This window comes from Lepidochelys kempii, chromosome 11 (genome assembly GCF_965140285.1).
Source record: "Lepidochelys kempii isolate rLepKem1 chromosome 11, rLepKem1.hap1, whole genome shotgun sequence".
In the NCBI taxonomy this organism is placed as follows: Eukaryota; Metazoa; Chordata; order Testudines; family Cheloniidae; genus Lepidochelys; species Lepidochelys kempii.
In genome coordinates, this window is record NC_136390.1 from 44,221,024 (window position 1) to 44,246,529 (window position 25,506).

General features: G+C 40.6%; 1 protein-coding gene across 6 annotated transcripts in view; it reads left to right on the forward strand.

Moving 5' to 3' along the window:
• The window catches only part of AGPS (alkylglycerone phosphate synthase), a 136,035-nt gene that overhangs the window by 12,905 nt on the left and 97,624 nt on the right, over positions 1-25,506 (forward strand). For 5 of the 6 annotated variants that reach the window (XM_073305967.2, XM_078847975.1, XM_073305978.2 and 2 more), the window contains 7 exons: positions 5,768-5,857; positions 7,369-7,459; positions 9,869-9,989; positions 10,078-10,152; positions 12,862-12,933; positions 16,331-16,410; positions 23,295-23,375. In XM_073305967.2, the coding sequence (XP_073162068.1) occupies positions 5,768-5,857; positions 7,369-7,459; positions 9,869-9,989; positions 10,078-10,152; positions 12,862-12,933; positions 16,331-16,410; positions 23,295-23,375 (610 nt within the window). Of the gene's footprint in view, positions 1-3,239; positions 3,645-5,767; positions 5,858-7,356; positions 7,460-9,868; positions 9,990-10,077; positions 10,153-12,861; positions 12,934-16,330; positions 16,411-23,294; positions 23,376-25,506 lie in introns of those variants that run through there. The other variant, XM_073305973.2, reaches the window with a different exon arrangement.

The window sequence follows — 25,506 nt, forward strand, 5'->3', positions numbered from 1 at the left end:
CCCTAATACCGGAGTGTGAGATTTTAAGACTGATGCACTGTAACTACACCTAGAAATAATCTTGTTACTCTAGCAGTAAAAGTGTACTTTGCTTTGATAACTGCTATTTAAGAATACATTTTGAGGTCCGTTTTATTTGTGGATTATTATAAGATTTTTTTTTGAAATTTACTGTACCAAGCAAATGAACCAGAAGCGTAAGTCACTTCTGTTTTACTCTAATATACATGGCACCCTCCTAAGAAAAGCTCACATTTCTTAATAAAGGGCTATGAAGTTGTTTTACTGTGGTGGTGGACTACTGCCACCTTGTGGGCATGTCTTGCAATTTTGAGACACCATTTTCTCTTGTAACATTTCTAGGGCACTCTACTGCATTTTGTGCTATAATCTGAATGGCTGCCATCATTCGATAGCAAGTAGCTCCATGGGGAGAGGAGAGAACCTATTTCTTTGGGGGGTTTTGTTTGTTTTTTCAGCAAGATATAAAAATACAGTCTTTGACTTTGAAAGAAATGGTAGTTCCAACAGAGATGCCAACCCTCCCTAATTTTCCATAATTCTGGTTTTTACACATAATTACAAAATTACTAATTCAGGCTTAAATCTACTAATTTTGCAAGTGTGTGCATGCACACACATACGGTTTGTCTCTCCACCACTCGGGTCCGATGAATACAGCAAATAATGGCACAGCCATGGGGGCGTTCTTCTCCATCACTTCTATGGGACATGCCCAGACTGCACAGAGGGGGCCTGATAGGAGGTAAGCCACAGCAATTTTGAATTGGTTGTGCAACACTGCTGGAATCAGTGCCCAAGCCACAGGCTGCATGTTGTATTTAGAGCACAACGCGCAGCCTGTAACTTGGGCATTGAATCCAGCAGCACTCCAAACCCCACTAACAATTGCCATGGCTTGACTCCACTAGACTTTCACTGGGCAATCGGTGGAGGAGGAGACTGTGGTGATGGAGGAAGTGGGGGGGAAATGCAACACAGGTGGGAGAAGAGGAGGATCATCCTGGGAATGATGTCCAGGCCTCGGACTGGCCAAGGTAATTAAATGCCACCTTGGGCCTAGGAGGGCAGCTTTCCTAGGGCAAGTCTTTTCCATCTCCTAGTTTGGGAGTGGGGTTCAGGGGCATAATGGGCAGGGGAGAGCCCAAGCCCTCTCCTCTTCGCCATAGACAACAGAAGGGAGGGAAGAAAAGACTCTGGTTTCTAGGGGCAGAGACAGGAGGTCCAAGCACACTCTTTAATTCCTCAGGATTTTTTTTCATAAACATTCCTAAAAGTCTCAGAATAAGTTTGGCATCTCTGACTGCAGTATAGCTTTTAAAAACTTGAATTTTATATCATGTCAATGAAAGTAAAATATTTAAAATTACTTAAGACCCTATTTACTATGCTATTTTCAGAACTCTAGTCCCTGTTGTCAGTGTTGTCATAGTAACTTGGTTTCTTTCCAGATGTTTTCTCTTCAGGCAATATTCTTATACATATCCAAGAGCATGCTATCTCTTGAATTCAGAATTTCATCTGCACTGAAGAGCAGAATGCTTTTTAAAAAATACACAAGAGTCACACCAGAACATGGCCAGCATTACCCTTTTGTGGGAGGGAAGGGATGGGAACTGCTTCCAGCCGTGGGGGAGGAGAAATGGGGGAAGGGATGACCTGGCCTATGTCTTTGCAGAGTTCATCCCTTCCTGCCCACACCGTGCGGAAAAGCAGCTGGCCACTGACATAACCTGTCTGCCTCCTGTCTCCCGGCTACTGCGCGGGCAGGAAGGGGTTAAGCTCTAGGGACACATTGTGCACCATGGTCCAGGGAACCTGACTGCAGGGGCTTCAGCGGCCACAGAGCCTGGCCAGTGAGGTGGCTCAGCGGGAGAGGGCGCCTAGGGGCGGAGCAGCTCTGCACTCCCTGGGAGCAGGACCCAGAGCTGTGGAGGATGGGGTGGGTGAAGAGGGTGCTTAAGCCCCTGCCCGGGGGGGCTGCTGTGGAGCCTGCTTCCCCCCCCCCCCACCCGAGCCAGCACTCAGAGGGGGCTGCGCTGATAGACTGGCAAGAGGAGCAGCTGGCCCCGCATGCTGCAACTTCACCCTGCCACCAGTCTTGCACCCCCACCCTCATTGTCTGCCACTGGATCCCCCACTCACTACTGGTGGGTGGGCAGTTGGTGAGCAGGAATCCAGCCAGCAGCAGGACCTGCTGGTACTGACTGGGGGGAGGGAAAGCAGAAAATATGGGACAATTTGCCCATTTTTAAGAAAAAGTCAGGACACCTGTTGGAGGCCTTAAATACGGGACTGTCCAATTAAAAACAGGATATCTGGTCACCCTACCTGTATATAACTCGTACTACAGTACCTGGGTATTATGAAGATCGTAGTTGCAGCTCAAATTAAGGCTGCATGAGATCTATTTTTCCTCTTAAAGAGGCTTTACATATTTGTGTCCAAAAAACTTTAACCTGAAGTTAAAATGATTGGTGATAGGCATGACCTTGTGCTATTCGTACCCTTTCAGAAAATGAGTTTAATTCTCAAAAGTTAAACTTTGGTAAATCAGGAAATGCACAGAATTTTAAGGAGAAGCTTTCCACATAATCTTAATTCTGTCCCCTTTGATTCCTGCCCTAAGAATTCCTTTGGGGAGATTACAGTACCATATGTCCCTCTGTGTCTGCCAACCAGTAGTAAATAGATCAGTGGTGCTGTATAGAGGCCAGTGAGGATCTGAAGATCTGTATTAATAGAAGTCCTGAACTGGAGTTTAGGTTGGCATAGAGAACATGAGAGATTTGGTTAGGGGAAAGATAAAATATTGTCATATTCCCAATTTCTATTGCCATCCACATATGGGAGGGGAAGGAAGGGCAGAGTTAGGTAGTGTAGATTGGATGACTGGGAAATGTCAACACTCTATTTCCCGGTTTTCCAATTTTCAGTTCCAGAAATTAAATTCTCATGTTCTGGAAGAAGCAAAGGGCAGTTCTGAAAGCCTACAATCTTAACTTCACCTTAAAGATTTTGCTTGTGAGCTTCTCTTGTTTGATTTCAGAGTAACAGCCGTGTTAGTCTGTATTCGCAAAAAGAAAAGGAGTACTTGTGGCACCTTAGAGACTAACCAATTTATTTGAGCATGAGCTTTCGTGAGCTACAGCTCATGCTCAAATAAATTGGTTAGTCTCTAAGGTGCCACAAGTACTCCTTTTCTCTTGTTTGAGAAGGTTGGGGTAGCAGAGGGACCAGGTTGAGGGCCAACTCAGGAATTCATGCTTGTGGTATGCAGAATTTTCATGTGCTCTGTTCTCAGCTCTGTCTGTGGCATGCAGAGCTCTCTGATTCTCCCATCAAGCACTAAGTACAAGCTTGGGGAGTTTCCTATTTGAGGGGGGAGGGCAGGAGGGTGGGATTGCAGGCTCCCCCTTTCCTACTGCTGAGGAGGATCACAACTGCATTATAAAAACTGGCCCCTGGGCTTTTGTAGCCTTCCAAAACATCAGTTCTGTCTCCTGATGTCCCCCGTAAGCAAGATACGGTAATACAGAATGAGGAATCCCCGGAAACTGAAGAGTAATCGATGAGATTCTTCCTGATCAATTCCTCCACTCTCTCTGTGCTTGTGACATGCAGTAAGTTTTCCTGTGCTTAGCTCACCTTGGTCTGAGTAATGTGTGTGCCATAGGAAGTCCTCAATTAGGGTGGGTGGCATGGGATTGTGAGGTTCCTTAGTGCCTGCTCCTGCCATAAGAAGTTCAGGTACAATCTATAAATATTTCACAGCAAGCATAACACTGGCTCCAGGCCTGCTACTTCCCCAAACATCCCTCTTACATCTCCTCCTTTTGGCTCCCTTTTCCCCTTCCAGGAAGGTGTGATTGGATGTTGATTTTTCCACCTGCCCCCTTTCCCTAAGTCTCAAAGCTTCTCAGCACCAAATCAGCCAGAATTTGCCCAAGTTCTTTGCAAACCAAAATAGATTCGTTAGGCCCTTGTAGAGGCCAAATACCCGACATCTGGGGAGACAGAGGCTTTTTTTAAAAACAATTAAGCAATTTGGGAGGTCGCACAGTCAGCAATAGAACCAGTGTCTGAGACACAGGCCATTCCATTAACCATAAGACCATCCATCTGCAGTCTGAACCTTGAACGGAACCCAGATCTTCTGCATCCCTAGTCCATCTCATTAGCATAGTGGTTATCTTTTGCCCTACACAGTCAGTGGGTTCCTTTCTGGCTTTGGCCAAAAAGTCCATCCTGAATCTGAGAAACCTTCTTGATGAAAGTTGTGAAACTGAGATGTTCTCATGAAAACTTTTGGTTTGGGGTAATTGGATTTTCTGCCAAAAATAATTTAACAGGAAAATTCCTGTCCTGCTCTAATCACTACACTGATGTTGTGCCTGATTTCATTTGGCACATGCCTTTCGAAAGAAGGGCTTGTTGCTCAAAAGGCAGCATGGCTCAGTGAATGCGAGAGCCTGCCTTACCAGAAACCTGGATTCTAATTCCAGATCTGCCTGATTTGACTGTGTGCAACCGCAGTTACTTAGCTACAAACTTTTAGGCCCTGTCAGGTGTACATGAATATTAACAAGAGATAGCAAAGGGAGGAGACTTGCACTCTTGGTCTTTGGGTTTGCGGATCTTTGTTCACTAGGCTACAACATATTGTACAGGGACACCATCTTAGTGAGCTGCACTGTGGCGATTTGGTCTGGTGGATGGCTGTTTAGTGCATGGTGCACACGTGAGCTAGTACCAGCTGAATGGTGCAGAGCAGCCAGAGTATATCAGTAAATTTGCCCTTTAAAATTGAAAAATAGTTAAGGTTGGTTACTTGTAATTAGTTGAAGATATGTAGTATCACTAGGTAGATTTCTGAGACATTCTTGTGTATTGTGTTTCATTTTAAATACATTAAATGTATTAAGGCATCAAAAGAAATTTTGCCCTGTGGGGATACCCTTCAGTTACAATTGAGGTATTATAGTTTTGTGGTTCCATTTTAGAGGAAACATGACAGGTTTTTTCTCTTCCCCCCCCCTGCTACCCCTCAGCTACATAGTGTCAATACTACAAGGCAGAGTTCAAGTTCTTTGGGCACCTTAACTGATTTCCATGCCTGAGCCTGTTTGATTTTCTTTACATTTAACCTTTATTCTGAATTTTCTTTGTTTGGACTGATTTGGGCTACAGCATTAGAAGAAGGTTGTCATCCTGTTTTACTCTTAAATTACTGTATGTGCTGTTAACTATATTATACTGGAGTTAAGTTTATTTTTATCTGGGACTAATGATTAAACAATCATTGGTTTTTCACTTTCTTTGGTGAAAATCTTTACTTTGGAAAATTAAGTTCACAGATTTAAATACTGATGCTAAATTGTTAAATAACAAACTATCTTAAATTTAACACAGAAAATCTTACAAATTTTACATTTTTCTTGATTGCTGGCACCATATACTGTATGCATAAAAGATCTGTCTGCTGTAGGCTGGTTTTTGTTCACATAATTATCTTTCATATACTAGCTTTGTTGTACTATTTTCTTTTATATGGAAGGTATAACATTTGTGAAGCTAAATAGAATTCTACACAACTAGAAATATATCTTTATGCTATGCATTTGACTCTTCAAATTCTGAACTAGTGGAGGGAGAGAGTAGAGTTAATCTTAAAATTGTTGCAAAAGCCAAAACAATGGAAGTCAACAATCTACTAACTTGTATTAAAAACTTTTTTCCCTTTTAGGCAAGAAATTCTGAAGTGGAATGGATGGGGATACAATGACTCCAAATTTATATTTAATAAGAAGGGACAAGCAGAATTCACAGGGAAAAGGTAAATGAAATTTCTGGCATCACTGTGTAGCTAATATTATGAAGTTTCTTGTTTTTAAGTATTTTATTTTTGAGAATCTGTATTTGATTTAAAACACTACACAGTCTATATGAAAGATGATTGCTTTTTTGGCACATCCTCTAGAATAAGCTTAAAATGTTCTGTCTGCATTTTTAACAACTTTACTGAGTTATAAAATAGTACTTTACTAGTGTGGATAGTAAAATAAACCTTCACTGAGGGTTAATTCATTGCATGCCTTATTAAAAGCTTAAAATGATATAGGACAACTTAAGCAAAATTAGTCTTCCCCATAATTCCAAGTAGTCACCCTGCTCACGATTTAACTTGATCTTGAGTCTCCATTATAACACTCATTTATCTAAGGTTTGGTCAGTATGCAGCATTCTTGAGTATTCTTCGGTTCTAAGAATCTCATGCGAGAACAAGCATGTAATTTTACTGATTAGTTAAATGCCAGTTTGTCTTTTATGAGGAAACCTGTATTCATGTATAGAACTTCCATTGGTGATCATAAAACGTTTCTTGGATCAGGGTTGTGGTGAGGATAAATACATTAGATTGTGAGATGCCCAGATACTGCTGTAATGAGAGGGAGGGGGCAATATAAGTACCCAATTAGGGTTGTCAGGCGTCTGTTTTTCGACTGGAATGCCTGCTTGAAAAAGGACTGTGGTGACTCCAGTCAGCACCACTAACCGGGCCATTAAAAGTCTGGTTAGTAGCACAGCGGGGCTAAGGCAGGCTCCCTGCTCTGGCTCTGCCCGGCTCCCAGAAGTGACTGGTATGTCCCTGCAGCCTCTAGGCACAAGGGCGTCCAAGGAGGCTCTGTGCGCTGCCCCTGTCCCGAGTGCTGGCTCTGCAGCTCCCATTGGCTGGGAACCATGGCCAGTGGGAGTTGCAAGGGCGGCGCCTGCGTCCGGCATGGCAGTGCTCAGAGTCACCTGACTGCATCTCTGCCTAGGGGGCACAGGGACATGCTGGCCGTTTTTGGGAGCTGCCTGAGGTAAGTGCTATCTGGAGCTCTCACCCCCTCCCATGCTCCAACTCCCTGCCCCAGCCCAGTGAAAATGAGTGCTATTTCCCATAATACAAAAGATAACATTCAAGAGAAATGAAAGATAAATTTTAAATTGGTCAAAGGAAATACATTTTTGCACATTACATAGTTACCACATGGAACTCATTGGCACAAAATATCATTAAGGTCAAAAACTAGTAGGATTCAAAAATTACACGTGTGTAGGTGGAAATATTGACATTTCCATTACATACAATTGAATCCATTTTTAAGATGCACAGTCTTAACATTTCTGTATAATTGTTTTATATTTAACACTAAATATGCATAATTTTGCAGACCTGGATATGAATTTAAATCTAATAAATTTTTCCCTTGTTCTGCATAAGTACAAATAACTAAGACATTTATCTGATTTACATAATATTTCATATTAAGAAGAACCCATGTAATATAGACTTTGTTTCAGGTACAGGTTGAGTGGTATGGTGTTACCTGTTTTGAAGGAATGGATGGAAAAAACCTTAGGAGCAAGTCTGGAGCACAAAATTACCTCTAGAGTAAGTAAATAGCTGAAAAGGCAGTTCCTTCAAACATATTACGCTCATGATGACATAACCATTCATCTATTAGACATGACTCATGCTGTTACCCTCAGTATGCCCTTGCATATGGTTGAGTGCCTTAGTATTAATACAATATATTTATTTTGAAATGTCATGCCTCCTTATAGACTATATTGTATATCAAAAGCTGGGTGACTTAAAATTACTGAAAGTCCAAATTGCTGTAATGTCACACTACTTTAATCAAAAGATTAGCTACTTGTACAGGGAATATTGGGGTTACTTTTGCATGGTGATATATTGTCTCAAACAGACTGCTGAATGGAGGAGCCTACCCAGAAAGGAGAGAACTTTCACATCGGAGTAAATATTTTAATTACTATTTGCAATGAGAAGCAAAATACAGAAAATATAATAGTTAAACTGTTACATACAGTTTTAAATAATTTCTGCAGAATGACAGTGTCTATTGAACCTACTTGTTAAATTGCCAATGTATATAATCTGTTTGAGATTGTATAATATTTGCATGTGTCTCTATGCACTGAAGATTTTGGCTTTCCAGGGTAACTAGGATATTAAACTGATGTTTTCTTGAAAGTTGCAGCAAAAGCTTTAATAGATCTTTAGGGTTCTAAAGCATACCTAATAATTGCGTTCAGTTTATGGAACATTAATGTTTAAAATCATTTGGTGTTATAACACTTAACAAAAATTCAACTTTGAAAATTTTAAATCCATTTTTAAAATCAAATTCACCTTTCACCATTTACACTTTTTTTATTTACTTTTGAACGTGACTTGGACAATGAGCATAGACTAGTCAAAGAAGCTATTAAGTGTTTCTCTTTAGTTCACATGCACAATTATTTATTATTTGTATGATAGGAGTGCCTGGGGAGCCAGATAAAGGCCCGAATATGCTAGGCACCATACAGATAGGTAACAAAAAGATGGTCCCTTCCCTGAAGAGCTTAAAATAAAAGTGTAAGGATGTACCTGCATTTGGGTTGCAGACCTAGCAGGGAAAACTAACACCCAAACTAACTTAATTTGGAATAATCATGTGGAAACTGTTCTGTTAAGTTTTGTGAAAGTTCTTAAAGCAAAACATATATGTGGGTCTTAAACTGACAGTTTTCCCTTATTTTTTTTAAATTCAAGCAATCCTTAATTTTTTTAATATTTCTAAAAATCCTTCCAATTGGAAATCTTTTTTCCTCCTGTTTTCCTCCTTTCTCATTTGATTTTTTTTTAATGGAAGTCAATTGTGGAGTATCAGGATTAGAAATTTCAGCCAATCATAGCTCAGAAAAGTTTAAAGACTGAAATTTTGAGTATTCAATCAAATTGATCCTCTTTAGGATACACCTGTAAGTGAAGTTATAGTTTTGCTTGGAGAATTATTAAAACTTGTGTAAAATGGGAAAAGCCCAGTTTATTGGAAAGTAACTTTTTACTTGTAACATAACAAAATTGCTCAGCAATCATTGAAAAACAGAAGATGGAACCCCCACTGCCATTTTTAGTTTCTTTTCAGAGTTGAACTGCACTTAGTCTGTAAAGATCTTTCTTTGTGTCTTGTCTTTGGTGAAGGGCTAAATCCTGTAGTTCGCCCTGTTTCAGCTATCTGCTTTGTGATCTTTCCTTATTCTCACAGTGCCTGGGAGTAAGACTATGTTTAGGTGGGTGCATAACTGGTTGGAAAACTGTTCCCAGAGAGTAGTTATCAGTGGTTCACAGTCAAGCTAGAAGGGCATATCAAGTGGGGTCCCACAGGGATTGGTCCTGGTTCTGGTTTTCTTCAATATCTTCATCAGTGATTTAACTAATGCCGTAGAGAGTACACAAATAAAGTTTGCGGACGATACCAAACTGGGAGGGGTTGCAGGTACTTTGAATGATAGGATTAAAATTCAAAATGATCTGGAAAAGATCTCTGGAGAGATGGTCTGAAGTAAATAGGATGAAATTCAATAAAGAGGAAAGCAAAGTACTCCACTTAGGAAGGAACAATCAGTTGCACAAATACAAAATGGGAAAGGACTTGGCATGGTTTTTGTGAAGCTCTGGACTATTGTACTGAACAGATCATTGGCTTTGACCGTGACATACTGAACAATTTATCTGAAAAATAAGGGTTAGAGGGATCAATGAGGGGTCCAGTCTACAGAAGAGAATGCAACTGAGTGGAGGAATGAAAAGAGACTCGTAGGTAGTGTAGTTAGAATTGAGGCCAGGGATGATAATGAAGACAACTTTAATTGGGTTAAATTCAAATACCCATATTTTGTTGAGTTTATCAACTGCTAACTCTAATCTGGGTAGTTGGGGTTGTCATGAGAGACCAGCACGATTTAGGGGACTCCCTAGTAGTAGTGATTTTTTTTTCTTTTATTGTAGGCTTTCTTAAATACTAGTGATGTACCCCCATCAATTGTAAATGAAGAATTTCTTCAGGATCTTAGAGCCACTACAATTTCATATTCACGGGAAGCAGAAGATAGGGTGTTCAGAGCTCATGGTAAGATCAAGTCCAATGTGTAATTACACTTTTAGAAGTATATATGATTTTAAAAAATCCTTGTAACTTGATTTTTTTTGTACTTCAGGTCACTGCCTACACGAGATATTTGTGCTAAGGGAAGGAATGTTTAAACGAATTCCTGATATAGTTGTATGGCCAGGTAAAAACTTTTAAATTTATTTTTTTCTTTGCTCTGGAGGCTGTAGCTTCCCGTGACAACTGATGAAAGGTAGTAGTTTGGGAAGCAGTCCTGTCACACTAGTTGGATATCTCTCACTTTGTCATTTGTTTGCAATAAATAAACTGAAATTGTTAGTACCAAGGAATCAAAAATGGCTTCAGTCTCGCCTTTTAAGAGTAGTCATTTTTACTTTTTTACTTTGCAATCTATATGTTCTCATCTCTATATGTTACCATGGGGTATTCAATGCAGTGTTAGATTTATCCTAAGGACTTTAATTTCAGTTAATAGTTCTAAGTAATGGTCTTTCATTGTAAGGTTAATGCTCATAGTTATAATCAACTGATTATATACAACTTCTCAATTTTTAATAAAGGATTAAACATTGTCTTGGTGCTGTGTGCCTTTTTGTACTGATGACCAGCCCATATCACGCATACTGTTTCTCCTGAATTTCCTGGGGTTTCAGCACTTGCTTGGGGATAATTACAACATTCCTGTAATTCATAAGAACGGCCATACTGGGTCAGACCAAAGGTCCATCTAGCCCAGTATCCTGTCTTCTGACACTGACCAGTGCCAGGTGGTTCAGAGGGAATGAACAGGTAATCATCAAATGATCTATCCCCCATCACCCATTCCCAAACAGAGGCTAGGGATACCATCGCTGCCTATCCTGGCTATTAGCCATTGATGGAGCTATCCTCCATGAATTTATCTAGTTCTTTTTTGAACCCTGTTATAGTCTTGGCTTGGTCAAACTTGGATAGTTTTGCAGATCTCACAGATCCAGAATTCCAGTCCAGTTTGAAGGAAACCAATTCAGTCATTTTAAAAGCTAGGAATGTTTTATGTCACACACCACTAAGTATTACTATTTAGCTATGCATGCATGTGCACATATACAGGCTTAATGGAAAAAATCTAACACACCTCTTCAGCACATCGTTTTCAAATGCTCAGAACTTCTGGTTAATCAAAGCCAATTGTTTCCCTTGGAAACCAAGCAAAGGTGCTAGTCCTTAAAGACTATATCCAGACGAAAGTTCAAGCTTCAGTCATTTTTATTTTACTGTGTCTAAAACAGTATGGTCAAAATGCTTGTAACAACTGTACTTTTCACTCACTGTACTCAAAAACAGCTGAAGGAGCTTTTGCTCAAAAATAAAATTAATCTTCATGGGGAACAAGCATGGAAAATTTCAGCCCATACACTAAATTTTCTAGAAGATGAGCATGTGAAAATTGAGGACAGGGCTTGGAAACTAATTGTAGTGAGAATTAGTAGGTTCCAATTATAATGTCATAGAGGTAATAAGAGTCCTAAGCATGCTTATGAAAGTGACAAACAGAAAAAGCTAAAAGGAAGAATTAAAGAAAATAGAAAAGAAAATAGAGCTTGTATATTTTTAATTTTTGGCAAAACTTAGAATCTAAAGATGGAAAGAAATAACTCCTGGAAAACAAATCCTGGCTAGCTTGTCTTTGCTAACATTTTTACAGGTTTTGAAGATGCACGTGCACAGTGTGTGCGTGTGCATCTTAATTCATTTAAGTACATCCCTGAATTACTGATCTGTACTCTCAACCTTAATACCATTTTAACACCATTTATCTGGGAATTTCCTAGGTGTTTTTTTAATTAAAAGTTTCATGCGTGAACCATATACACGAAACCAAAAGAGGATGATGCCATGTAATATTTCTAAATTGATGATGCCAAGTATCAATTTAAATCTTTTATTTTAACTTTTTATGGTCCTATTCACAAGTATGCTGTGGCTGCTTTATTGTTCTGGAGCAGCATGAAAGCAGCCAGAGCTTACTGACCAGTTAACTAGGTTTACAGCTGCTTTGCAATCCAGAAATCATACCCCCCGTTTCTCTGTCTTCTGCTCTCCAAATTCCTCCTGCCTTTTTGCACCTCCCTACGTTCCCCTCCATATGCATGCTCAAATCCCTCCTTGTCCTCCACACTGTGTGTACCCACCCTAGTTTCACCCTTTTTCTGGCATTCCTTCTATTCTCTTGCGCATTCACACATGGCCCCTAATTTCACCCTCCTGTCTTTTCTGTTGCAGAGGCATGGTACAAAGGGTAGCTTCTGAAAAGAAGTAGTTGGGCTTATAATAATTGAAAACTTTTTTCCAGAGTGTGAGGCATAAAAAAAGCCTTTCCTTCAGAGAAATCCACTAAGAACTGCCCTCTTTCAAAACTGCAGCTATTTTTCATCTCAGTTAAATTGGATCTAGTTTTCAGCTCGATGTAGTTGAGATACCTATTTAAAAATTAAATTGAAAAATATACCTGTAAAGTTTACACAATGAATAATTTGAATTGTCTGTCCGTCTCTTTTGCTCTGGAAGTTCCCGCTGTTGATGATCCCTGGGTAGGCCAGGAGTCTTGTGCTTTCTGTATAATTTAAACCTGACATTGTTTTCAGCCTGGAATAACTCCACAGCCTCAGTATATTTGTGGTATTGTTTCACTTCAATTTTGTCTATTTGAGCCCATTTATTCTTCTTGGATGTCTCTGCTCTCACTTTGAAAATGGGCTACTGCACTACTAGAATGCTTGAAAGTACCAATCAAGCCCTAAAGAATTAGCAGGCAACTAGTAAGTGTGCTTAAATTGAAGCTAACTGTTCAAAAGCCTGTTCTAACTGGAATCTATTTATTCTTAATTAGGTTGCCATGATGACGTAGTTAAAATTGTGGAACTAGCCTGCAAACATAATCTTTGCATAATACCATTTGGTGGTGAGTATTGTACCTTTAAAAATTTTGGCAGGGTAAATTTAAACTATAAAGTTACATATTTCTTTAAGTTCAATTCAAGGGACTAGTGCTAGTGGCATGAGGTCATGCCAATAAATCTGCCAACTCTACACAGGTGTGTCTTGAGCGTTTAGAGATGTTGAGTATATATTTATAAAGTACTGTTTAAAGAAGTAGTCATATGTCAAGACTTTGGCAAGGTTAATAACTAATTTAATTTTGAAGACAAATAGATCCCATAGAATTTATAATCTTATTTGCTGTGCTTGGTTCACTGAAATCTAGTGGAAGCCTTTTTACATCTGTCAGCACTTGAATGTTTCACTATACAAGAGGAGCAATTTATTCTTTGAGGTGGCATCTGCATATTCCCACTAGCACTGCTGCACTTTGGGTACCTTCTAGAAGAGCAGTTTCCATTTGGGCCTGAATGAGCATGCAGCACCAAACATTGGGAGCAGAAGTTACAAGAAGACATGCAGGCAGTTCCTCCTTTTTTTGGCAGTTAGCTGTGGGCATATATTTTTCTCTTGGTAATTTCATCAATCTTGTTGAGGCTTTTTAGACAGTGAACTTTAGATAGTTCATTGCTCAGTTATATTCTTGGCTCATTTCTGAAGCATCAAGTCAGTTCAGATTCCTGACATCTGAGCCCAAGCATTTGATGTGCCTCAGAGAAAAACATTCCTTGGTATAGCGTTTTACACGTTGGGCCTTTTACACAATAGGCTCAAAAGGACAGGCACATTCAGATCCTGACATTTCTCATGAGGGAAGGTCTTGTGGCCCAACCCCCTCAGATTTGTCCTCAGTACAGAGATGGAGAGGCCTTTCAGGTCCTGTGTGGGGAAACAGAAGACTTTCCAGTTCTGGAACTGACACCTTTTGTAAGCTCCAAGTCAGAGCAGTGGCAGTATCCGGAGGGCAGTTCTGGCATTGAGGAAACCACTTCCATCATCATCTGTCTGGTGCCTAGGTTTTTCAGTGCTGGAGACTTCAAAAGTGCCTCTGTCCTCAAGGGAGTCAGTGTGTTTGTACGGACTCCCAATTTCTGAAGTCTTTCAGCTCTGTGGAAGCCTCTAGCTGAGCTTGCTTCTATTCATGCCAAACAGAACCGAGAAACAGGGTCTTGGTTGGGCTTGACGTTTTTGGAGATCTCAGTTGTGCTCTTCTTTGCCCTTAAGCATATCAGGGTAAGAAAATGGGGCTAGGAGAGAATCTCTGCCTTGGAGCATTCTGTGCCATTACAAAAGAGAAAAGTTATCCCATATCCAGGGAGTGCAGTAGGCAGATTGGAAGCCCCTTTTCTGCCTCTCTTAATTCCAATGGTGACTCTCTTTAATTATTGCAGAACTCGAGGATTCAATCAGACTTCACCCTTCTTTGGTGACCATGTAGGTGACAACTGTCAGTGAGCCTGTGTCTTTCAACATAGGACTCATTCTGTGCCAGAATGATCTAGTGGAGATCCATATATAGATCTAGAGCAGGAGTGGCCAGCCTGAGAAGGAGCCAGAATTTACCAGTGTACATTTCCAAAGGGCCAGCAGTACCTCTTCCCTCCCCCCCCCCCCCCCCCGCCAGCTCCCAGAGCCTCCCACCCATTGGCAGCCCTGTGGATCAGTACCTCCCCTTCCCTCCCCGCACCTCCTGATCAGCTGTTTCGTGGTGTGCAAGAGGCTCTGGGGGTGGGGAGGAGCGAGGGCACAGCAGGCTTGGGAGGGGTGGAGTGGGGGCAGGGCCTGTGGCAGAGCCAGGGGTTGAGCAGTGAGCACCCCCTGGCATGTTGGAAAGTTGGCACCTGTAGCTCCAGCCCTGGAGCCAGTGTCTATACAAGGAGCCGCCTATTAACTTCTGAAGAGCCGCATGTGGCTCCGGAGCCACAGGTTAGCCACCCCTGATCTAGAGCAGTGGTTCTCAAACTAGGGCCACTGCTTGTTCAGGGAAAGCCCCTGGCAGGCCGGGCCGGTTTGTTTACCTGCCGCATCCGCAGGTTCGGCCGATCGCCGCTCCTACTGGCCGCGGTTCGCTGCTCCAGGCCAATGGGGGCTGCAGGAAGGGCAGCCAGCACATCCCTCGGCCTACGCCGCTTCCCACAGCCCCCATTGGCCTGGAGCGGTGAACCGTGGCCAGTGGGAGCCGTGATAGGCCGAACCTGCAGACTCAGCAGGTAAACAAACTGGCCCGGCCCACCGGGGGGGTTTCCTGAACAAATGGCGGCCCTACTTTGAGAACCCCTGATCAGAGGATATTCCAGAGTCTCTTGATTTGAAAATTTTTTTTTTGGTGCTATTTGGGTTGGCCTATGTGCTGACTGGCTTGGTCTTCCAGGTTTACCTGGACAGCTCAAGGAACAAGGCAACTTCACCTACCAAGAGTGAACATTACATGAAGAGCTTGCTCTCAATTCCCTGGAGTAACTTGATTCAGACTCGTTTTTCTTATCCTCACTTAATCTGTGAATAATGTAGCCATATTAATAGAGACCTTCCTCAACTTCGTGAGGATCAGAGAACCATTAAAAGGGTAGCTGAGATATCTGCCTCTTCCAAAAGGGTTTAATTTCAGATTCAACTTCCTTTGCTACATCCATTTGTAGAACCTGTCTTTTACCCCACCTCTGGTCGGATTCCGCAACAGGTATTTCATATACTCATCTCTAGGTTCTTATGTGCTCTCTCTAGCCTTTGAGAAGTCTGAGGTCTTGAGCTGGCTGCTATGCAGTATATGACAAAAGTGCTTTAGATTGATATCTTGGTCAAAAGAGGTGTGACCTTTGGTTTTATTCACACACTCATGCAGTTCTGCTCTCTCAACTAGGCATCTAGATTTGATGCTTGCTTTAGGATGACAGCTTTGCTATTCTTGTTTAACTAAACTCCTCAGCCCACTTTCCTGGGGCATTGTACTACTAGTAAGACTCTCATGAGGGGGAACATGTAGAGGCCACTTGAAGGAAGAAAGCTTACTTACCAGTAACTGTGGTTCTTTGAGGGTGGTGCTTCTCTATATTTGCACCACACCCACCTTTTCCCTCTTTAAACTTCTATTCTGGGGTTTAAAAGAAGGGAATGAAATGGTTGGGGAAATTGATGGCCTCCTTTAGCCTGTGCTCTGAATGTTTGGCATGACAAAGTGAAATTTATGCAATTGAACAGGTACTCCTTTTGTGAACTTTCAAGAAATTCTGAAACGCCAGGGGAACATCCCGCAAATGTGAATGTGCAAATGTAATGCACTCTCACAGAAACAGTTAGTGTTACGCAACTTTTTAAAGTGACACATACCTCATACCTAAAATGTATGTCTTAGTTAAATGTGGATAACAAAGATCAAGGGAAACTATTTCAATCTAAGTTGATATCTCCAACATTTGCAGGAGGAACAAGTGTTTCTAGTGCTCTTGAATGTCCTGCAGATGAGAGAAGAACTATTGTTTCATTGGATACGTCACAAATGGTATGTAATACAAATTTTAGGGGAAACCTCAGAGGATGCAACGTTTAAGTGTACTGAATGTTTTAAAAGTTAACAAATTGCTGTAGTATTTGGTCGTTACCTGATGCTGCAAGAGTGAAAAAGGGGGAAAAGAAGTTTGCCCACAATTTTTTTTAAATAGCTTCAATATTTTATTATATATCCAAAAGCAAGTGGAATGCAACTTTAAAAAGCTGTATCATAGACGTAGACTACTGGTCATTGGAAGCACACCCTGTTCAGAGAGAGAGGTCCAGTATTGTTCTGTTGCTGGTGTTTGTTAGTGTATACTTCATGATGACCATTGTGAAGGAACCTAACAAAATAGCAGTACATTTTCTTTTCTATTGAATGCCTCTTGTATTCTTGCTAATGACATGTGAATGTGCAGGTTACTGTTTAAAATAGCAGTATACATAAATTTGTTACAAATAGACAAATGCCAAAAAAAAAGTGTTAAGACTCTTAGCATAGTTACAGGGGTCTTAAAGGGACAACAGTTTTTGCTTGCTGCAGTAACAACACCCAAGATTATTGGGAAATGGCCCACCTTGATTATCATACACATTGTAAGGAGTGTGATCACTTTAGATAAGCTATTACCAGCAGGAGAGTGGGGTGAGGGGAGAGAAAACCTTTTGAAGTGATAAACACCCATTTTTTCATGGTCTGTGTGTATAAAAATATCCTCACTGCATTTTCCACTTTTATGCATCCAATGAAGTGAGCTGTAGCTCACGAAAGCTTATGCTCAAATAAATTGGTTAGTCTCTAAGGTGCCACAAGTACTCCTTTTCTTTTTGCGAATACAGACTAACACAGCTGTTACTCTGAAACCAAGATTATTGTAAGTGAAATATTAGAGGGAGATATTCATTGTTTACTACTTGCATTTGAGTGCACTTTGCGTAGAGTCAGTTTCACTGCAGTGTTTTTTGCACAGTAACATTTACAAAACACAGGTTGGGAGGGGAGGACTCAGGCATGGTCCGTGGTAGTACTTTGAACTAAACTATCTTTAAATTGACTAGATTTCAAGTTGACAGTGTCCCTTTAAATCAGTGAGTGTATGTATTATATGCTATGTTGCAGAATTACAAGGAGACTTCAAGTTTGTCACATGCTTAGTGCTATTGAAACTTTGTTTTCTGTATTTACTACTTTTCCATTGGTAGGAGGGATTGTACACTTGTAAAAACAGTTTTGTGGATGTTCAATAATCAAATGCTACCTTTCAGAAAAGACATCCTATTTTTAATCTAGTATTGTATTCTGTAACATTTTGCAAAGCTGTGTTGGCTTGCTTCTCCATTCTCCATCACTCCTCAGAGCACTTCATTGGCCTGGGAGCAAAGACTGGGTTTTGACTCCTTTTCTATGACACTTCGGATGGCAGGGAAGCTTGCAGCTTTCTCTTTCAACCTGGCTGAGAGAATTTCTCTTTTAAAAGAGCTGCTCCTAGTGGCAGCTGCTCCTTGCTTTCACAGGCATCCTGAATGGAGTGGAATTGAGGAGCAGAGACAGCAGTGCTCACGTACGCGGACCAGAAGTGATCTGTGGCCCACAGTTTGGGAACCTCTGGTCAAGGAAAAAAAGCAACTTTAAGTCAATAATTGTGCTATGATGCTCTTCTCAGTCATCCAGTTGCATTAACAGTAAATGAGAACTACAGGTTGTAAATGAATTTACTGTGACTTGATTAGTTAACATATCTGTTTAAAATATAGAAAATCTGATATAGACCTCGGATATCATTAGTGAAACAGGAGAGTAAGGTGAAAAATATTGTTGTCTGAACTACAAACTGGACATCCCTCTGAACTAGGGCTGTCGATTAATCGCAGTTAACTCGCGATTAACTCAAAAATTAATCACGGTTAAAAACATTAATCACTATTAATTGCACTGTTAAACAGTAGAATACCAATTGAAATTTAACTATTTGGATGGTTTTCTACATTTTTAAATATATTGATTTAAATTACAACACAGAATACAAAGTGTACAGTACTCACTTTATTTTTATTACAAATATTTGCACTATAAAACGATAAACAAAAGGAATAATATTTTTCAATTCACCTCGTACATGTACCATAATGAAATCTCTTTATTGTGTAAGTGCAACTGACAAATGTAGATTTTTTTTTGTTACATAACTGCACTCAAAAACAAAACAATGTAAACCTTTAGAACCTACAAGTCCACTCAGTCCTACTTCTTATTCAGCCAATTGGTAAGACAAACAAGTTTATTTACATTTACAGGAGATAATGCTGCCGGCTTCTTATTTACAATGTCACCTGAAAGTGAGAACAGGTGTTTGCATGGCATTTTTGTAGCTGGCATTGCAAGGTATTTACATGCCAGATATGCTAAACATTCATATGCCCCTTTATGCTTTGGCGACCATTCTGGAGGACATGATTCCATGTTGATGACGCTTGTTAAAAAAAAATGTGTTAATTACATTTTGACTGAACTCCCTAGGGGCAAATAGTATGTTTCCTGCTCTGTTTTACCTGCATTCTGCCATATATTCATTTTATAGCAGTCTCGGATGATGATCCAGCACATGTTGTTCATTTTAAGACCACTTTCACTGCAGATTTGACAAAACACAAAGAAGGTACCAATGTGAGATTTCTAAAGATAGCAACAGCATTCAACCCAAGGTTTAAGAATCTGAAGTGCCTTTCAAAATCTGAGAGGGATGAGGTGTGGAGCATGCTTTCAGAAGTCTTAAAAGAGCAACACTCCGAAGTGGAAACTACAGAACCCGAACCATCAAAAAAGAAAATCAACCTTCTGCTGGTGGCATGTGACTCAGATGATGAAAGTGAACATGCGTCAGTCTGCACTGCTTTGGATAGTTATCGAGCAGAACCAGTCATCAGCATGGATGCATGTCCTCTGGAATGGTGGCTGAAGACGAAGGGACATATGAATCTTTAATGCATCTGGCACGTAAATACCTTGTAATGCCAGCTACAACAGTGCCATGTGACCGTCCGTTCTCACTTTCAGGTGACCTTGTAAATAACAAGCGGGCAGCATTATCTCCTGTAATGTAATGTAAACAAACTTGTTTGTCTGAATGAGTGTCTGAACAAGAAGTAGAACTGAGTGGACTTGTAGGCTCTAAAGTTTTACATTGTTTTATTTTTGAATGCAGTTATTTTTTGTACATAATTCTACGTTTGTGAGATTATCTTTCATAATAAAGAGATTGCACTACAGTACTGGCATGAGGTGAATTGAAAAATACTGTTTTTTTACAGTGCAAATACTTGTAATCAAAAATATAAAGTGAGCACTGTATACTTAGTATTCTGTGTTGTAATTGAAATCCATATATTTGAAAATGTAGAAAACATCCAAAAATATTTAAATGGTATTCTATTGTTTAACAGTGCAATTAATTGTGATTAATTTTTTTAATGGCTTGACAGCCCTACTCTGAACATGTAATAGGTGCCTGTTATCCTGGTAAGGACACATTGCAATAAACACCATTTAAAGAGAACTTAAACACTGTTTGTTTCAAAGAGTACCACTGTAGAGGAACAATGATATAACATGCATAAAGATCTGTTTTCTGAGGCACTGAATGATTCAATTAACTTAAGCTCCTCGGATCAGTTAACTAAGCTGCATGTGTAAAGAACCTCACCTTATCCAATCACCTATTTCAAGCAACCCTACCAAATGCAAACTAGTGCTAAACAAGATCTCACAACTTGCAAACACAGGAGCAACAGAATTGATATCCTCAGAAGAAAGGTTTTTAGGGCTGTACTCCATATTCATCATCTAGAAACATACACGGGGATGGAGGAGTCAGAGCCCTCCTAAATGTCTAATGACTGAACAAATGGATGAAAATGATCAGATTCAGCATGGAGATCCTAGCCTCAACAAGTAGCACCCCATCCAAGGTGATTCCTTGCCTCAGTGGACATAGCAGATCTACATATCCTCATACATCCATGTCACCAATGTCCGTGAAGATTTGCGTATTGGATGGCCCACTACCTGTATAAAATACTGCCATTCGGCCTTTCGTCTGGTCAGGACCAGACTCGCATCTCTGAGCACTCTCCTCAGTCTTTTCCTGGATGACATTTTGAACAGAGCTCCCACCAAAGAAGCAGCATACAGTGCCACAACATGGATAGTGGAGCTGCTTCAACTGCATTGCTTTGTGATAAACACCAAGAAAAGCTCATTGATCCCTTCCACAGAGATAGCTCAGCTGGGATGGATATAGGCATATGTGGCCAAAGTTTACCCATCACTGGACAGATGAGAGAAAATCCAGAACCTGATATCTGTTAAGGAATACACAGCTATCCACAGCTTAGTATCTCCAGCCACTGGGCTTCCTAGTTTAATATATAGAAATGACCCCCTGGCAAAATCCCATATCAAGCGTCTCCAGAAGGTTCTCCTCATGGTGAGGAACCACAACAGGAATGTATGCAAGATAGATGCTGATCCCAAACCAGGTCCTGGACTCCCTTGGATGGTGGATGATCCCAGAGAATGTCCACAAGGGTCTTCCTATAGCTCTTCCAGACCGACATACTCAGGCAGCCTGATGAGGTGGGGAGCATATCTGAAATAGCGAACAGTGCAGGTCACATAGAACTGCATAGAAAGGAATCAGCATCAACCTCTTGCAGATAAGAGTGGTGAAGCCCTTCGAAGGTTCCAAAGCCACATACAGGGCAACTACATTCTGGTGCAGTACTGTGTCCTTATCCTGTCATGCTTAATGTCTTTCTCAAAGTGGTGAGAGACCCATGTGAATCGAACCCTGTGTTCACAATCACAGATTTTGGAAGAAAACTTACTGGCCTGGGGTGCCACGTTCCTTATTGAAGACGTCAAAAAGGCTTTGAGTTATCTGGATAAAACCAAAGCACTTAGGAAATCAAGAAGTCAGCAAGATATTTGTAGCCTTTGGGTATCTGTCTAAAAAATGGCAATTTCTTGTAGTGCCAAAGTACCTCATGGTCTTAAAGCTAAAGCAATGTTGAAGACCTGCCTCAGTAATGTTTCTACCATAGAAAGCTGCAAATCAACACAGTTGGGTGGATCTGATGCTTTTTTTGAGAGAGCAGTTCCCCAGTCCTTGTTTAATGAGAACTCCTCAGCCCACCTTTCTTAAGGCCTGTCATTCTCTCTAGACTTCCACAAGTGTGAATACATAGAGCCAGCTTGGGGAGAGAAAAGTTACTATGGTAAGCAACTGGTTCTTCAAGAGTGTTCTCTGCATATTCACACTGTCTGATCACCTTTCCCTTTTCCTTAGAGTTTGACTTCAGTAGAAAGTGGGGTTTCGTGGAAGGAGCTTGAGGTGGCTGGGGCAGTTCAGCCCCCTTTACCTCTGTTACAAAGGTTTGCTGGCTCAAAAAGGGACTGGTTTTCAGAGGATTCCTGGGGCTCAGCAGTGCTGAGATCCCCACACCTCCAAGAAAGCCTATAGATTTAACCTCTGGGCCACATCTGATTTTTTGGTCATCAGAACTAATTTTTACATAAAACTAAAAAAATTAAAAAAAAATAATAAAGCTTCGGGCCATGACACATTGACACTGTGTGGTACAGAGTCTGGTAGATATTCCCTGTGTGTATGGCAAAGATGCAATGTTACTATCCTTAAAATATTCAGTTACAGAAACAATCTAATTTCATTCAGGTGATCAACAGACACACACTTAGTACAATTACTACTTAGATTTTTATTTTCATTTTTATTGAACTATTAAGTCATCTACATGTATTGTAATGTACTAGAGACCGGTATATTTGACATCTTGAAGCAAATGATTAAAAAAAATTACCGTTTTCTGTGTCTTCAAATCATCTTCATGATGTTACTCCTCATATGTTTTTCTCTGCCATCCTGGACAATGGGCTTACATTTCGTATTGTTAGGTGAAGGGTCGGGGGGGGGGAGGAGGGGCAAAGCTCTTGTGATACCATTCCTCCTGTAAGGGGGGCTGTCTGACTGAATTTGCTGATCCAGTTTTTTCTCCACCAACTCTTCTGGCTTGGCCTAGACTTCTGATTCTTACCTCTGGTTATTTTTTCCCAATCCTTTCTTTTGTCAGACTAGCTAGTTTAGAGTTTAATGAATTTGTACTGAGGCATTCTCTCTTCTTCTCACGTTCATTTGTGCATTCTGGAGTGAATGTAGAGCATGGTCCACCAGTTGAAGTAGTAACTATAGTGCTCAGTGATTTAAATATTTAAATTTAAGTTAAACTGAGCTAGGCTTGAACTTACCTTGTTAAATACCTCACAAATAGTTTTGTCGTCTTGATGTAAAATACAAGAGGGCAGGGGCATGAAGGAATGAAATTTGAGCTTCCAAATTGAATTAGCTTTTTAATCCTGGGCTGCACCAGAATTTTTTTTATTCTTAGGTGCTGAAATTTAGATCGTTCAAGATAATTAAATCCTTGTATGCCAGATATGAAACTCCTGGACACTCCTCTTCCTCCAGAATTTTGTGACACCTCATTCTCTCTGGTTTTTCTGCTTCACATTGCTGTGCCTACACAAGCAAACTTTTCAGCCATAATTTACCGCTGATGCATCTTCATTTACAGTAGCAACCGTGAAAACAGTATTGTAGACAAGACTACATGACATGAAGGTAAAAATGCCTGAGTCTTGTCTGCTCAGCTTCTGCTGCTGCCACCATAGGTGGAGCTACACTGTTGGGAAATTACAACTTACAAGTTTGCTAATGTATAAACATCCTTTGTGAAGCACGGTCACTTATAAGTAAATTCCAGAACTGTAGTGTTCTAACATCTGATTTTATTTATTTATTTATTTTTTTTTACCAACAGAATCGAATTCTCTGGATAGATGAGAAGAACTTAACTGCTCATATAGAGGCTGGCATTATTGGACAAGATTTGGAAAGACAGGTATTCTCAATTTCTTATTAAATTTGCAATATTTCTTGTTTCAGGTTGATTATTCCTACCTAATTAAAGTTGTTTTAGGTGTCTGATCTAAGTCATTGAATTGTATTCTAATCCTTACACAAATTTTCATGCCCACTTTTGCTTACCATTTATGCTTACCAAATTTGTAAGAATTATATCTGAAGTTATGGACTGTGTCTAACCCTGGATATTTGTTAAATTTTAATTGGAAAAATCCTTACTAACCTTAGATGCAAATCCCATGTGAAGTATCCCAAAAGTGAGCTGTCAATTTTTAGCATGCAATATGTGCTTCCATTTGAGCGAAAGTGTGGTTGCAAAGCATCACACTTAGTATCAAATACATATAAGTATGAAACTAAATATATAAATCTGCATTACACATTTCTGATATCCAGCCAGGTAGATGGGAGATTTGGTGATTCTGAGGGAGAAAATTAAGGTAGTTTGGAAATACATAGTTAAGATAAACACATTTTCAGATATTTGAGTTTCTTGTAAAGTTAACCTAAACTCTACCCTTCTTGGCTTTTTAATGGTGATCTTACTAATTAAGTTTCTTGTAAGAATGTTTAACTTTAAGCTACTGATATGTGCTGTCAAATTTAAGGTTAGATTTAATCTCAACTAATCCTGGGTCTGGGAATTAGTTAACTAATCCCAGTAAACTAATCCTGGGTCTGGGAATTAGTTAACTAATCCCAGTAAACTAATCCTGGGTCTGGGAATTAGTTAACTAATCCCAGTAAACTAATCCTGGGTCTGGGAATTAGTTAACTAATCCCAGTAAACTAATCCTGGGTCTGGGAATTAGTTAACTAATCCCAGTAAACTAATCCTGGGTCTGGGAATTAGTTAACTAATCCCAGTAAACTAATCCTGGGTCTGGGAATTAGTTGTCTTTGCACTCTCTTGTAATGGAGAGAAGTTTTCCTCATTCTAATGTCTGGAAATGATTCTGAAGTAGTCATAGGGCAAGTGGAGAACTCTTTCCAGGGGTAGATTGTAATATTGTTCCTGGGTGGAGTTTTGGCCTTGCTTTATAAGTTAACTCATTTCTCTCAGTTCAGATGCTCCTTTGGACAAGTAGCGATAATACCTAGTTCTTACATACAGCTTTTCTTCACTATATCTCAAGTAGATCAGTAGACCCTAATAGATGGGCTGGGGCCATCTGGATCCTGGTACACACAGGAAGTGGGGTTCTGATCTCCCTAGATAAGGCCCACAGATCTCTGCTCACATGAGACGGGTATGGGGAGGGATTCAGGCACCCCCACGGGCAGGGATCCACAGCTCCCAGATCACAGTGGAAGGGTAGGAAGAGAATCTTGGACCCGCTGAAAGGCAGTCCCTGCCCTAGCCCACACCTGGTCAGGCTCCAATAGATGGGCAGGGGTCACTGAGATTCTGGTGTGTGCACACAGGGAGAAGGGCTCAGAAGGCTCCCATATTGTGGCACACACCAGAGGGGAGAATGTGGGGTTTACAGTGGCCCCTGTCCTTCCCTGTACCCCCTATCACACAGACCCCCATGTCCCCCTTCCTGGTGTCCTGCCCATCACCGGATGCGCCCCCCGACCATATCACCCACCCCTCTCCCTGAGGATTTGCGGGTGTAATTTATTTTCTTTTCAAAAAATAATGTTCCAATATTGCCCTGGTGCAATAATCTCAGTCCTGGCTTCATCTCTATCTATACATGAAAAAAGTTGCCAAAATGTATCAACTTAAAACTAGGGTGGTGTGTGGTTTTTTTTTTTTTTTTTTTTTGGGGGGGGGGGGCAGCTGTATCTTGGGAACCTGGAGGTTAAATGGCTCCAAAATTTGCTCAGTCGTCAAGTCCCATTCTCCCACGAGGCACACCATATTTCAAGGCAATCCAAGTAATCATGTGGATTTTAGAGCATTTAAGAGTCTGTTTAAACAGAAGGTTGGTCTTAATCTTAATAAAGATGTAACTGTAGCAATGTTTTCTGAGAAGCCGCAGCACCCTTCAAGCTCTGTGTTCAACTATGTACAGCTGGTGGTAGATGTTTGCTTAACACCTTCTGGGGGTACTCTGACTTCCAATGATAAAGCAAGTGGGAGTCCAAAGCTAGCTGCCGAA